Source organism: Sarcophilus harrisii, chromosome 4, assembly GCF_902635505.1.
Source record: "Sarcophilus harrisii chromosome 4, mSarHar1.11, whole genome shotgun sequence".
NCBI lineage: Eukaryota > Metazoa > Chordata > Mammalia > Dasyuromorphia > Dasyuridae > Sarcophilus > Sarcophilus harrisii.
Window position 1 is genome coordinate 137,638,966 of NC_045429.1, and position 16,809 is coordinate 137,655,774.

General features: G+C 33.7%; 1 protein-coding gene across 5 annotated transcripts in view; it reads left to right on the top strand.

Moving 5' to 3' along the window:
* IPCEF1 (interaction protein for cytohesin exchange factors 1) overlaps positions 1-16,809 on the top strand; it is a 203,894-nt gene that overhangs the window by 99,308 nt on the left and 87,777 nt on the right. For 3 of the 5 annotated variants that reach the window (XM_031937588.1, XM_031937590.1, XM_031937589.1), the window contains 2 exons: positions 15,818-15,854; positions 16,522-16,691. In XM_031937588.1, the coding sequence (XP_031793448.1) occupies positions 15,818-15,854; positions 16,522-16,691 (207 nt within the window). Of the gene's footprint in view, positions 1-15,817; positions 15,855-15,959; positions 16,062-16,117; positions 16,402-16,521; positions 16,692-16,809 lie in introns of those variants that run through there. The other 2 variants (XM_031937591.1, XM_031937592.1) reach the window with 2 other exon arrangements.

A 16,809-nucleotide genomic window follows, 5' to 3' on the forward strand; every position in this document is an offset into this window, starting at 1 on the left:
TTTGAACTCGGATGAACTCAAGTTCTAAGAATTTGAAGTAGTTTTATAGGGAAAATAAATAGTGGTTAAATTCCCAGGTCAAATTTCAAATATCTATTTAATGTTTTAATGTAACTAAAAAGAAATTCTAACTTCAGAGGAAATTGAACTAGATGACAGATCAAATTCATTACAACCCTAGGATCTCATATTTCGGACTTATAAACCATCAGTCAATCAATTAGCAGACTTTTTTTTTGAGATTATATACTAGAACAGGTTCTTTTTGAATATAAGTTATGGTTTTTACTTTCAGGATACTTAGAGTTTAATTGAGGAGATAAGACAAAAGTAATTGAGAAATGAAGCAATGATATAATGATTTAATAAGTATAAGACAAGGAGGCAAGATATAACAAGTAAATAAATGATTAATTGCTAAATGAGTTGTATGGAAAGTAAATGCAAGGAATTAAAAGTATTTTATTTTCCCCCAATTATATGTACAAATTTCTGACTTTTTTTTTTTGAATTTCAAATTATATTTTTCCTTCCTTTCCCTTTTCCTTTCCTGAGATGGAACTAATCTGATATAAGTTATACATTTGCTATCATGTAAAACATTTCCATTTAAACCATTTTGTGGAAGAAAACATAAAAAAGGGAGAAGGACAGAGAGATGGAAGGGAGGGAGGAAGGGAGAGAGAGAGAGAAAGAGAGAGAGAAAGAGAGAGAGAGAGAACGAGCGAGCATGTTTCAGTCTGTATTCAGACTCCATTAGTTCTTTCTCTGGAGATGAGTAGCATTTTTCATCATGAGTCCTTTGGGATTGTCTTAGATCATTGTGGTGCTGAAAATAGCCAAGTCATTCACAGTTACTTGTTTATGCTACAATATTGTTATTACTGTATGCAATGTCCTAGTTCTGTTCATTTCACTCTCAAATGCAATGAATCTTGAGGGTGAGATCACCATGGATTAAAGTGGCCTAGAAAAGCTTCACAGATTTTTGAATTAAATATTGAAAGTTGTGTACAGTGTGTTTGGTAAGGGGAGGATCACATTCTTGGTGGGGGTAACAGCATGAGCAAAAACACAGAGGTGAGAAAGCATGATACTTATTCAGGAGAACATGAAAAAGTTGGTTTTTCTCTTTTTTCTTCCTCTCATAGATCATTTTCCATATTTTTTTCCAGTATCATGCTTATAATGTCTGTTCTTATGCTATTTAAGCAATAGAAGGAACAATAATAATAACCTTAAATATAGTTGCATCTTACATTTCTGAAAAGTTATATGTAAACCAAATATTTGTAAACTTACTTAGAATGTATCAGGGAAGGTTTTTTTTTTTTTATTAAGATGTCCTGTTTTTCATCCTTTTTACAACCTGATAGATTACATTCCAATTCTTCTTCTTCTTCTTTTTTTTTTTTGGTAAGATTGGAATTTCATATATTGAGTTTACATAAATCAAAGTGGATTTTTTATGTTTTTGATAAACAATATTATGGCAACAATAAGTGGTTATGAATCAATCAGTGCGAGACCTCCTATTGTAGGCACAGTGTGAGACACTGAGTATACAAAGACAGCAGTGAAAATAGGAGCAAATAAAATGTATGCATATATTGGTACAGTTGGGGAGGGAAGCAAAATACCTTTAAATGAGCCACTTTGTGAACTTTTTTCTCGTTAGTAAATAATTCCCTCTCCCCTTTCACCTTTTTGATAACCTGGAGTCAGAACAAGCTTGAGTATGCAGGGATGTTTCACTAATATGACCCTATTCATGTTAAAGTGACATATAAATCTGTGCGGAGATGATACTATACCTTTTCTTTTCAGCAATGTCACTGACTTACTGTCAATTCCCACTCTAGCCAGGGACAATTTAAACTGATTATTATATCCAACTAGTAAATGTGATGCTTTCTGACAATTCAGCCAATCATTGATACAGGATAGAGGAATGCTGAAGGATGTTATACATATCCTGTTCTCTTCTCTGTTCCTTTTCCCCTCTGCTTGTTCGCCAAAGGAAGGAAGTTTCTGGCAGCAGACTGAGGATATAAAGCCCTGAAATGGCAAAGCACAGGCAAACATTATGAATTCTCAGACTGCTGACTCTCTCACTACTAGTAGATACCTAGAGAGAAACAAGAAAATGTAAGACAATACTTGCTTGTCCTCTGGTGGTTTACCATCTAACTTTGAAACTGAGGAGCAAGAGAGAAAAATAAAACTACTAAAGAATTTAGGGAGACATAGAATTAAGTGCTAATAAGAGGCTCTTGAAAGTATATTTATATCTCCATTAGAATGTGAGATCTCCTTTATAACCCCAGTCTTTGTATTCTCAATGCTTAGTACCATGCTTGTACAATATAATTGGTGCTTAAATGATAGTTGACTGACTAATTGACAGTTGGTAGTGAGGCAACTTTTAATGCAAGAATTTTTAAATGGAAGGAAAAGTATAGGTTGTGGTAAGTGACTTTTTCTTTCCATCTTACTTTTCTTCCCAGATGTTTACAATTTCATGACAAATTAAAGTACATGATAACAATTCTTCTTAGCCTTACTGCTAAGTTAATAAAAAAGGTACGTGAGAAATCCAGAAAGGAAATATATAAAAATAAACAGTACAGTGATTTCACATTCCCCTGAAGTGTTTAGGACACATCTTCAGGATATTAAATCGCAAAAGTCAGGAAATACCGACTAAACTATTTAGAGCTCCATAATGTAACCAATATGTCACATCTCATTTTTTTTTGATTAGATGTATAGTGTCATTTCTTAATAAAATGTTTATGAAATGAGGAAAAGTAAATGCTACTGTAAAAACCAGCTATCTTCATTCATAGTAAATGTTACTGAGCTGAGAATCAGAAAGATCTATTTTCAGATCCTGACTTTTATACTTCCTGTTCTGTATGACCCTAGGCAAGTCATTTAACTGCTCTCTGCCTCAATGAAGGTAATAGCAGCTATCTCCTAGGATTGTTGTGAGGATCAAAGCCCTTTGTAAACTTCAAAGAGCTTACTGTTTACTATTACTGTCCTTGATTCTCAAAGCCTTTATTTGGAAATAATTTTTTAAATTTCAAAATGACATTTTGTCTTATACCAATTACATGCAAAAACAAATTATTTACACTTCTTAAAGTTTTGCGTTCTGAATTCTGCACCTTTCTCCCTCTTTTTACTTCCTCCTCCCTCACACAGTCAGCAATCAGAATCGGTTATACATATGTAGTCATAAAAGACAGGAAATAATAATTTTCTATATCAGAATTTTCCTACTATAAAGGTAGATCCTGAGATGCAATGGAGAATATTAATGAATATCTACATTTAATTTTGTTTTCTTTATAAGCATTATATATCTACATATATGTAGATATACATGTATATATAAGGGTGTATATATGTATATGTGTGTGTCTCTCTATATCTATCTATCTATCCATCTATATGTCTCTCTCTCTTTCTCTCTCTCTCTCTCTCTCTCTCTCGAGACACAACACATATAGATAGATATAATTGAGGTACAGATTGTAAACTTAAATTTTTTTCCTCCCCTTGAATGATTATTATATTGACTCAGAATATGTCTACATGGCACTAAGTGAGGGACTTGGGAATATGTAATTGTAAAGTTTTATTATAAGTTAATGAATAATTATGTAGCCTGTGTGTCAAAATTAGTCTTAGTAATGTCACAAGTTGACTGTGGAGTCAGGTAAATTGGGAGATGCAGAACAAAAATACATACCACAACTGGCCATTTTTGCGCTTGAATTATTCAAGTGGGTGTTATCCTTGTACTTTGACATCAGAAGTGTACAAGGATACCAGTATAATTTTAATCATCTGCTTTGAGCAATTACTGAACTTGGAAACTTCACAGAATCACAAAGCGAACATCTGTCCCATCTTGTTCAATCCATCCCCTGTAGAAAGAATCTGTCCATAAAATGCTTTATGGGTTAATGGTTGGTTGGTGGTTATCTTATAAACTTTCAAATAACAATAATAATCAACCACAACAACCAAGAACATAAATAACAGGAAACATTGATTCCTTTCATAATAATTCCACTGTGATAAAAAGTTTGGCATTGTCACAGAGTCTTAAACTCAGCAAATTCTCAGCAAATGTTAGTGTGCAAAAATAAATTAATAAATTACCCTAGAAAGCTTAATTTTAAGTAAGTAAAATCATATAGATGGGTGAATTTTTTGTGTCTTGTCTATAATGTTTCCATTGAAAAGTGTAAGCCTTGAATATGGATATTGTTTTGGCAATTAATTGTGGTCTGTCTTTAGAAACCATTATTGCACAATCTTGCCTATCTGTCATTCCCCAAGTATAAACCCACAAGTGAGACTTTCTTCAGACTGACACCGAGTACAATTTCCTGTTTTGAGAAACAAGTTCTTAAAGACAGTATTTTGTTTTCCAACTGAACAAATTCAGTTTTAAGGTCGTTGGGGTATAATAGTAGCTAACATTTACACAGCACTCTAAGGTTTTCAAAGCACTTTACATATTTTATCTAATATATATCTCACAATAATCCTGATGTTATTATCATTCCCATTTTACAGATAAAGAAACTGACACTAAGTGGAGTTTAGTGACTTCATAATGGGTCATACAACTAATGAATGTCTGAAGCAGGACTGAAATTCAAGTCTTCCTGATTTTAAATATAATATTATATCCACTGTACTGTCTACTTGTCTAGAAATATAACATGGAAAGAATAAAATGGAAATTTTGTGATTTTTCCTATTAAGAATGGTGGAGGGTATTGTAGGGAATTGCAACCAGTTAGAAAAATTATTTAAGCTTGGATTAGAAAGATCATTATCAGTGCAGATCAAAGTTTAAGGTTTCTGAAAAGAATGAATAAAATGTCATGTTAGTTAACATATTAATTTATAAACACCAACCTGATTCCTGATTGGAAGACCTAAGTTTATGTGTCACTTCTCGTACTTTCTGGATTTGATTCTAATCAAATCACTAAACTGATAGGCTTGGTTATTTGTAGGCAACTTTACATGACTGTAAGATGCAGAGAAAATGCCAGTTTATATTAGTAGAAAGAGTTTTTTCATTTTGAATTCCTTTTTTAATCAATGAAATCATAGATACGAGGGGAAAAATACCATTTCCTCAATGCAATTTAATCTCCTTTCTTTCCTCCACTGATTTCAAGGTCCAGCCAATATTCACCTTCAGGATCTGACTGAAAAATATGGTTGCAATATAGGTGAGAGTATTGAACTTGAAGTCAGGAAGTTCAACTCATTGCTGTGTCTGACTCTTTATGGCCCTATTTGGGATTTTCTTGTCAAAGATCCTGGAATGGTTTTCCATTTCCTTTTCCAGCTCATTTTATAGATGAGGAAACTGAGACAAACAGGTGTAAGTGACTTGACCAGGGTCACACAGATAGGAAATTTTTGAGGCCACATTTGAATTCAGGGAGATGAGCCTTCCATGTTTTGTATTCTATTCCCTCCACCATTGTAAATTCAAATTCTACCTCACACATTAGCTGCATGATTCTGGAGTAAGTCATTTTACTTCTGTTGGCTTTGGTTGTTTTATCTTTAAAATGTGGATAATAGTAGCATATACCTCCTAGAGTTGTGGTGAGGATTAAATGTATTAACACACACACTCATATATATACATATACTTTGTAAACTACGAAGTGATATATCTATATATCTATATTATTACTATGGACTAATAACTCTATATCTCAATATGGTGTGGATTATTAGGCCAAAAATGTTAAATGGTTATGAATTTTATTTAGAAAGTTCTGAATTGTTTGGAGGATTATCACAATCAGTACAATGTAGAAAGAATCATTATGGAGGATTTTGCCCTCTATGACAAAACCTTTTTCAACTTGGACTGTCATTTAGTTTTCCTCCAAATCAATGACATCGTTTTAGTGATCGTGTATCTTTAGTGAACAATTGGCATAATGTCTAGAGAACATCAGACAAAGATACCTTTATTACATTTTTCATGGAATCATGTGTAATTTTGTCATGTGCATAGAAGATACCTTGCTGGAGGTGATATTTTAAGAATGTATTTTGTTGAATTCAAATACTCTTTTAAATAGTAGATAACAATTAGCATAGAGAGTCCTATCTATATTCTTTACATTTTTCAAGTAATAATAATTGTAAAGATGTAGTCTATAAAATATACTTTGTAAAAGTCTTTTTGTTGCTTTCTCATACCTTTCTAAAGGATGCTCTGATCTATTTATTGTCACATTATAAGTCCTCATCTTTTTGCATTCTTTTTTATTTTTGCATTGACTTTTATTTTTATTCTGAAGTTTAAAAATGCAAACAAGTAGAACATTTACATATACACTATGGAATGGTAGAATTTGCTTTGCTTTTAACACATATAATAAACTCAATAAAAAACTTTGAAAATGATCCTTATTGTGATTATATCAGGTTTTCCTCTTTTCTTTTTTATTGGAGAGAGTGTATGGGAAATATTCTATTGCAGTTTTTCTCTCCCTTAAACTTATCTCCCCAATAGAAAAAACAACAACAACAAGCCTTTGTAATAGATGTGCATAATTAAAGCAAACAAATTTTGACATGACCAGTGTCTAAAAATGAATCTCCTTCTGCATCCTGAGTCCAACACTCCTTTGTCAGAGTTAAATAGCATGTTTTTTTCCATCAGTCCTCTGGATTCATGGTTGGTTATTTCATTGGTCAGAGTTCTTTAGTCTTTCAGAAATATTATTCTTTTTAAAGTTGTTATTGTATAAGCTGTTTTGTTCACTTCTCTCTGCATCAGTTCACATAAATCATTCCAAGTTTCTTTGAAACTGTCCCTGTTTGTAATTTATTATGGTGTAGCAATATTTGGTTACATTAATGTATTATCATTTGTTCATCCTTTTCCTAGTTGATGAACAGTTTCTTTAGTTTCCAGTTCTTTGCTACTAAAGAAAAAAGAGCCAGACATAAATATTATGTACAGCTATGTCCTTTTTCTCTTTCTTTGATCATTTTAGTACAGGTTTTGTAGTGGTGTTGCTGGGTTAAAGGTTTTGCTCAGTTCAAGCCTTTTTGACTTCCTTGTAACCTCGGACTCTATTAAATACCCTCTCCTTCCTAAATATTCTCCTCTCTTAGTTTCTATATTGCTAATCTGTCATGGTTCTCTTTTGAACTTTATCACCAATTCTTCAAAGTCTTCCTTGCATGATTATCAATCAATCTTTCCATCCTTTTAAGTAAATATATCCTAGGGCTCTCCCCAAGGACGACTAATCCTCCTTCTTTCTCTGGAATTCTGGAATTTCATTAGTGCCCATGAATTCAAATAACATCTTTGTGAAAATCTAAATACACATGCATACACACACATAATATATGCATGCATATGCATACATGCACAGTGCACATGTATACACACACACACACACACACACACACACACACACATATATATATATATATATATATATATATCAAACTCCTTATCTCTTTCATGATCTTAGGCCCTTCTTTAACTATTTGTTGGCCATCTCTACTTGAATATGCTATGGGCATTTTAACTGCATCATGTCCAAAATAGAACTCATTATTTTTCCTTTAGATTTTTGCATTTAAATTTTTGTTGGCATCACCATTTCCCCAGTCATCTTGTTTGCAAACTAGGAATAATTCTTAATTCTTCTCTATCATACATACTCCTACATTGCCAAGATTTGATGCTACTGATATACATCTTTTATATCTGTCATTCCCTACTACCATAGTGGTTCAGGCCCTTACAAATTCTCCCAGAGACTATTGCAATAGCTTCTTAATTAGTTTTTGGCTTCCATTCTCCTCTATTCATCTGGCAAATTAATATTTCTAAAACATGTTTGATTTTGTCCCTTCCTAATTTAGGAAACTTCAGTAGCTTCCCATGGCCTTGAGAATCAAAGACAAATTTGTCTGTTGGAATTTTACAATCTGTCTTCAGCCTATCTTTCTAGGCTGATTGTACATTGCTCTTCCCATATTAATTACATGCTTTTCTCCATAAATAGTTTTTCATTTTCTGCCTTCATGCATTTACACTGATATATTTTCCTTCTTCTTTCTTTTTTTTTTTTTTAATTTAATAGCCTTTTATTTACAGGATATATACATGGGTAACTTTACAGCATTAACAATTGCCAAACCTCTTGTTCCAATTTTTCACCTTTTACCCCCCCTCCCCAGCCCCTCCCCTAGATGGCAGGATGACCAGTAGATGTTAAATATATTAAAATATAAGTTAGATACACAATAAGTATACCCGACCAAAGCATTATTTTGCTGTAGAAAAAGAATCAGACTCTGAAATATTGTACAATTAGCTTGTGAAGGAAATCAAAAATGCAGGTGTGCATAAATATAGGGATTGGGAATTCAATGTAATGGTTTTTAGTCATCTCCCAGAGTTCTTTTTCTGGGTATAGCTAGTTCAGTTCATTACTGCTCCATTAGAAATGATTTGGTTGATCTCGTTGCTGAGGATGGCCTGGTCCATCAGAACTGGTCATCATCTAGTATTGTTGTTGAAGTATATAATGATCTCCTGGTCCTGCTCATTTCACTCCGCATCAGTTCGTGTAAGTCTCTCCAGGCCTTTCTGAAATCATCCTGTTGGTCATTTCTTACAGAACAGTAATATTCCATAATTTTCATATACCACAATTTATTCAGCCATTCTCCAACTGATGGACATCCATTCAGTTTCCAGTTTCTAGCCACTACAAAAAGGGCTGCCACAAACATTCGTGCACATACAGGTCCCTTTCCCTTCTTTATAATCTCTTTGGGATATAATCCCAGTAGTAACACTGCTGGATCAAAGGGTATGCACAGTTGGATATTCCTTCTTATTTCTAACTCTTGGAACCCCTAATGTTTTTCAAAGCTCAGTCCAATGACCATCTCTCTCTCTTTTTGAATTGAATTTTTTTTTTTAATTGAAGCTTTTTAGTTTCAAAGCACATGTGGGGATAATTTTTCAACACTGACCCTTGCAAAACCTTGTGTTCCAATTTCTCCCCCTCTTCTCCTCCCCCCTCCCCTATATGACCATCTCTTTCAAGAGATCTTTTTAATTTCTCCAATAAATAATGTGCTTCCATTCCCATTAATCTGCATTTATTTTGTATATTTAACATTATGTTACAATAATTAACTTGTTTTAAGCCTGAGACAATATAATGACCTTTAAAGTTCATATACTCCCTCTTCTGTAATTTTAGGAAGTTCATTTTAGATGAAAAATTTTGAGTTCAATCACAATCATTTAGAGTAAATTCAGGTATGTATGGAGTGTTCAGGGAGGACTAGCACCTCTGGTGTGAGGGCTTGTTGAACTCTTTTCAGGGCCATCTACTGGCTCTAAGAAGTTGTAGCAAGTACAATGATCACAATAAACGTGGGCAGACAGGCTAAACCAGTCTCAAATGTGTCAATGAATTAGGGGGATGTCTACTACCCCAAGCCTGGGAAGACTTGTCTTCAGTGGAATGGACTCGTAAGAACAATTTGTTTCAAAGGCCATAGCTAAACCAGGCACTATGGAATGCTTAAATCTTGGTCAGACATCAAAGATGCCAAGGTCATTCACTGAATCGTGCTTCATGGCCAGTCATTTTGATTTTTGTTTTTGCCTTTGGTCTTCTATGACTCAGGAAGAGCAAGTTAGGCTGATGACTTTATGCAACTCTGCCTCACTTAAATCTAATTCACTGCAAATCAATATATCACTTGGGCTGTCATTGATCCTCTTCAAAAAATGAAGGATGAAAAAATAATATAAGTAATGTTTAGGCAGAATTCTGGCTCTCTGCTGAAATGTGTACATTTCTTTCTAGTTAACTCTTGGCCAATTTGTGGTTGAGGAAACATTTAGATGACTGAAAACTTTTATGCTATGAACTAGCTGATTGTATATTCATATTTGTAGGTAGAAAGTCATTAGGAGCGAAAGCTGGAGAAAGAGTAGATTTTTTTTCTTGAGAAGTCCTTTAATCCATGAGTAGATTATATCAGCTTGGGTTTTTTGTTTTTGTTTTTTTGCTTTCATATGTTTGTTGAGTTGATCTTCCTTGATATTATCCTTTTCTGCCACAGCTCAGTCCTAGGAGCTTTTGCTTTTTACTACTTGCCCCAAGGCTGCTTTAAATTTTTTTTTTTTTTAATTTGTTTTGTTTTATTTTGGCCTCAGCTCAGTATATAGCGTCTCTTTCCTTTCCTTTCCCAACCCTCAGAATCATTATCTGGAGCTGAGAAAGCACTTTCCTTTTATACAAATTCCTGAGGTGGTGACCCAGTCTATCAAGTAATGCATTTGATTGATTCCAAATGGTGGATAGGTCTTATTTATTCACGTATTAATCACTTGTAAAAGAGGGAGATAACCAAGTTCCACCTTAACATCCAACCTTTACTTGTCTGTGGATGAGCTCTATCCCCACCACTAAAATGTGAGATCCTTGAACATAAGTAATGTTTCACTTTTGATTCCTAGCACTTAGAGTAGTGCTTTGTATAGAATAGGCACTTTATAAATGTTGCTAATAGGTTATTAAATTATTCTCAAAAATGTATGTAGATGGAAAGCCAGTATATCTAAATGTAATGCTCAATGTCTTCTCAATTCTTTTTCTTTTGATAGTAATAAAGTCTGCCATCTCCCTTCCTCCTTTTAGGATCTTTCTTTCAGGCACCTTGCCCATTAATGCCTTGCTGTCCTCAGAATTATATCACTCCCATCACAGATCTCCTCTGTGCATATCTGACCTAGTTCAGATGCTTTTCCCATTTCTGTTTTTTTTTTTTTCCCAGTACTGTTTCCACTTCCTATCTAAATACATCTGGGATTATGATGCATGCTAATTTTGCTGTCCAAGGGTGAAAAGAGTTTGTTACAAGTTTTTTTTACTGATATTTTTCACTTTTCTTTGGTCTATTATTCTTCTTCCCATTTTATCCTCAACTGCCAGATGGATGGCATTGCTTACCTTGAACAATTGCCAAGCTTCCTTTAAACTTTTTTCCTTTCATGACTTCTTTATGTTTTATGAGGTAAAACTGCTCATAATCTTTCACCATCCATCTTTGTAAGAGATTTAGTTTAAACTGATATTGTACTTGGTTTCAGGATTCCTTTGCTTATCAAAAAAATTAAATAAGTCAGGCACCAGGACTAGTGATATGAAGATAAAAATAATACAACTTCTGCCGTCAAGGGATGTTACAATGTTATCTAGCCCTGAATAAGGGTACTCAGAGTGATGAATTTTATCAACTACAGATCACTCTTTCCTTTGGATTCTGTACCAAATAGCTGAGCTGCAGTATTATACAAAAAGGCAAAAACAAAGTCCCTAGCCTCAAGAAACTCTTACTCTAATGGGAGGTAACAACATGCAAAAAATTATACTTTCAAGTTATGTCCAATGTAAATTTAAGTCTTTGTTTCCCTTGTATTAGGCACATATAGTAGAAAATAGCAGGTACTTATTAAATACTTATTGAACAATTGGTTATTTAATGGATTGAATTTTCAAAAAGTTAATGAAAAATTGGAAAATATATTTTGAGATTAAAGAAAAAAATAGGAGAAAGATTTATCAGTTCCTGAGAAGCTTTATCTCTATTCATCATGAAAACTTTCTTCAAGAAGAATGTTTTAAGACACCAAAAATGGAAATACCATGCATCACAAAGATTAAAACTTATTGTAGTTTAACTTCATATAAAGAGACTGGTTTCTAATGTGGAATTCTGTTTTCCTACAGTAAGATTATTGGCTAACTAGAGCAAAGGTCAAGGGCAAACCAAATTAGACAAGAGTATAAAGCTGAAAAGATACTGCATGAAATTGCAACCAACCTGACCTATTTAAACAAGCTACTAACTCTGATAAAAGGGAAATGGATGTGGATTCTGATTATCTCCATTACACAGATCAGTTAGCCACATGAGATGAAGATACTACTCTAACAAGGAAGCCAAAAAGAGTCAGATAAAATTTGGTCCCTTTGCCAAGTAGAAAGACAAAAGTCAAGACCAGTACAGGTTTAAATAGTAAGCTAATTTGCAATTCATTATGGAGAGTAATGAAAGTTTATGAACAGTATTATAACAATTTCACCAAACAGTCAAAAGAAGTGAAAAAGAAAACAAATTCGTAGAAAGCTCAATGTAAGACCCAGAGAAGTCAGATTACTTCCAAGGGTATATAGATATAAAACTAAAAGAAGAACAGTAAATATTCATAAAATAGAGCAGACTTGCTAAGTGTTTTATAAAATGATTTATTGTTATTATTGATGACGTGGAACCACCACTTTTGGACTAATACCACAGTATCCCATGTGCTGTACAAAGAAATATAGTGTCAAAAATGAATTTGGGGGGGAATTATTAAGTTTGGTAAAATATAGACAAAAGAAACCTGGGTTGGAGATGACATCATTTTAGAAGAATGCAGAAATCTATTTTTAAAATATCTTAAATGTTATAAAAATGATAAAGGATCACAGTATTATTACTAAGAAAATAGAAACCCAGGAGACATTGACAACTAATAATTCATATTCCTGCTTTCTTATCTTAATGTAATCTTTAATTGAATAGTCTATGTATGCTTTTAAGGGTATCTATGATGAAAATTTAAGAAGGAAATAAGATAGACTTCCTGGTTAATATTTTACCCCAGACCACATCTGCTTAGTTACGTAATTTATTGAATGTTATGGAGAATACACGATTCTACTGTGCCTTTTGGGCATTATATTATTAATTGTCCCTAAATAATTGACTTCAACTGTACTAAAATTATGATGGGCATAGGCTGGGAGGTATAAGTATGCAGTGAGATTTTTCCACTGTATATTGAAAGATACTTTATATAGAGTTAGATACTTAATATTTGTTGAATAAACAACTCAATGTTCCCCCCCCCCCCTTAGACTTGTGCTCCTTTGTAATGGCTGTTGCTTACCTCTTTTTGTCAATCTGGTTTAGTAGTATTGTGCCATTGCTCTTATACTCCACAGTAAGCTAAAAACTTTATTCCCAGTTTCCTATTTTGAATTCTATTTGCCCAGGAGTCTGTTTTCAGCTAGGTTTAATAGACTTGCCTTACAAGATTGTGAAGAAAACACTCTGTAAACCTTAAAGTTCTGTTATAATTAACCAATCTAATGAACTTATATGGACCAAAGTTTTAATGAGTGCTAATTATTTCCTGTTACTCTTCTCCTGTAACTTATTGCATCTTAATGAAGAACTCCTGGAGACAATTAATAGAAAGCTTCAGTTCTCAAAATTTTTTGATCTAAGAACCTTTTTATACACTTAAAAATTGATGACCTCAACCAAAGATCTTTTTTTTAGTTGTGTTATTTTTATTGGAATTTACTGTTAGCCATAAAAGCAGATAAAATTTAAAAAGTTTTAAAATTCATTTAAAATAAAAATAATAGGATCATTGTTTACATATTTACTTAGATAACATTTTTTAAATAAAAATTACTATATTTTCCAAAACAAAAAAAATTGAGAAGACTGGTATTGTTTTACATATTTTTGCAAATCTCTTTGATGTTTCCTCTAATAGAAGACAGCTGGATTCTTATAGCTGCTTCTATATTCAATCTGTTTTGATGTGTTATTTTGGTTGAAGTATATGAACAAAATCTGGTCTCACATAGATATGTTATTGGAAAAGGAAGGACTATTTTAATAGACTCTGTAGATAATTATGTACATTTTTCTTAGATTCTACATGAAAACTCCAGGAGTGGCAGGTTTCTGACATTTCTTAGGATTATTACAAAAAGTTTTTTGATCTCATGGACCCCCAAAAGGATCTCCAGGACCCCTAGGGGCTCTAGGAATATACTTGGAGAACCACTAAAGGAATTCCCCTGTTGCTAGGACTTAAACATTAAGTTGACTGGCCCAGTGGGGATGATATATTAAGGGTAATGAGAATGGTGGTGGAGGCAGCTTTGAATTAGCCCCATATCACATGACTTCTCAGAGAAGGTCTTATCCTAATAATAATGCTACCCACATACATACATCTCAGGGAACTCATAGAAGTGAGCAAAGTTCCTTTGCTATTGCTTATTTTCAAATGACAAATCTTAGAATTTAGAATTGGATAGAGCCCTGTACTTTGAGTCACCAAGCCCCTAGTTTTAATTTGACTTTAGAAATTTACTTGCCTTGTGGTGCTGGGCAAATCACTCCTCCGCTGCCTGCCTCAGTTTCTTCATTTGTAAAAAGGTGATGATTGTATCATAAATGTCACTGTGTTGTTTTAAAGGTAAAATGAAATTTGTAAAATGTTTCTCAAACCTTATTGTGCTGGTTCTTATAAGTACTTATGTAATTCAAAATTGTGTTGGAACTTTCCTTTAATAGCTTTAGAATAAAAATATATGAATATTTAAAAATATTTTTAAGCAGTTTATTTTCATCATCATTGCTGAAAGAATTGTGAGGCATACTTAATCTCTGAATTTCAGAAAGGGATTAAGTCTTAAAATATTTTTCAAAAAGTTTGAAGCTTTCACGTCTATTATGCAAGCATTTTGTATCATACACTTGATACTTGCACAATACAAGAATACACAGGACAGTAAACACTATAAAAATTACATATGAACTTCTCTCATTGATTCTTCAAACTCAGAGTTTTGGGCTACGCATATTCCATACCTGTTAATGTGAAAAGGCAAGTCATTATACATATTGATTCCATACAAGTAATATTGAGCAAACACAGATTTTTAAAAATGGGAAATTCCCAATGAAGGGCAAACGAAGGACATTTGCTATATAGAAACGTGAGAAGAAAACAAGAAAGACATTATTGGCCAAAAATAGCTTTTGTGCTGTCTATATTTATAATAACTGGGACTTTAAAAAATTGAATCATATGTATGTATATGACATAAAATTGCATTTCCAAAACTTGAAAAGCAATTGACCTTGTGCATTTTAATATAATATAATGGACAATATAGAAAAAAGCTTAACATTATAAGGTAGAAGTTGATTGTGAATTTATTCTTTTTAGAGTATATTTACAAAAGTAAGTTTCCTTTAAGGAGAATGTAAAAGGGAATATGTAGCAATTACAGCAAGAGAGATTAAGTTTAAATATAAAGAACATTTTCAGGATGGGAAAGTTGGATAAATACAGATGTGTTATTTACCTGATGGGATTTTAGTGTAACTCTGTAAATATGTGGTTTTAATGACAATCCTATAATTGCATAGCCTGTCTTGTAACCTTTTCAACGTTTACTTACGTTACAATCAACACTTAGAAACTTTTAGTAGTAAGAAGGGTTAAAGTATAAGAATTTTCCTAGTTCTGGAGAAAATGAAAAGAGTTTATCAATATAGTATATATCCGTTTGCAGACACATTTTTTAAAGAATAGTTAAGTCTTTTGACTCAAAAGTACTAGTGAGAAAACTGCTTGTGGGTGGAAACAGGAAACACTAGTGATAAAAACAATGTAACATTTTTTCCCCACATTCAACTCTATGTACATCAATTCTAATTAGCCCATTTTAAGTTTCAGCTAGTAGCTTCTTTATCTCCAAGTGTTGTATTTTGTTTTGTTGTTTTTTAAGATTCTCTCCTGCACGTGAACACCACCACCTCCTCTCTCCTCTCCTTTACAAATGTTACAACATAATCAGAAATTTCCTCTTTTCTTTCCTTCCTGCACTTCCTGCAGGTTCCCTTGCGTCAGAAGCCGAGGAAGAAAACTCAAGGTATTGTTATAGGAGCTCTCATTTCTTTCTTTATTATTTATCGTTATTATTATAATTTTGTATGTCTTCCGATTTTTTTTTTTTTTTTTTTTGGCTTGTCTGAGTATCGTGAGTCTGGGGTAGTTGGCAGACTGCTTAACTCGTGGTTATTTTTCTATCGCTTCTGAGAAATGACGACATGCTGCTCATTTGGATTAATCCCCTGTGGTATGTCAGGAGGGCTTGGAGATAGTGGAATTGAGAGCCTGGAAGTAGCTTTACGCTTAAATGGGCATTAGCCCGCACGCTTCTATTGCATAACTGCAGCGCTTGTGGCAGGCTGCATGCGGCTCTGCTGTGCAGTCATATTCCGGGTGGCCTGATACACTTTATTTTCTAATTTACCTATTCAGTGGCATTTAAAAAATACTACTCATTCGCTGAACACTGTTCCTCCCTTCTTGTTTCATTTGTTATAAAATATAGAAGCGATGCATTTTGAAAGCTAAGGCACCCAAGGCAGTGGCAATTTGAATTGCCCAGATTTGTTCTCCAGGGAACTCTGGGGGTGCGTGATATAGCAACTTGGAAGCATTGACTTTAAGTAATTGATTATTTTAGCAGGATCTTTCTCGGGCTTGCCTGAGCAGAAAATAATCATTTCATTCTTGGTTTGAATGCTGTGCAGGTTTCTTCACAATGAGCCGGAGGAGGATATCCTGCAAAGATCTGGGACACGCTGACTTCCAGGGGTGGTTATACAAGAAAAAGGAAAAAGGCACCTTCCTCAGCAACAAATGGAGAAAGTTCTGGGTTGTGCTCAAGGGGGCATCGCTGTACTGGTACGGCAATCAAATGGTGAGTGCGCTTTCCCCCCAACAAGCCCCCGAGCCTTGCTCCCTGAGAGCTGCTGTGGGGCAGAGCACAGCTTCAGGGAGTTCAAGGGCAGGCTCAACTCTAAGCAGAGAAAGTGATT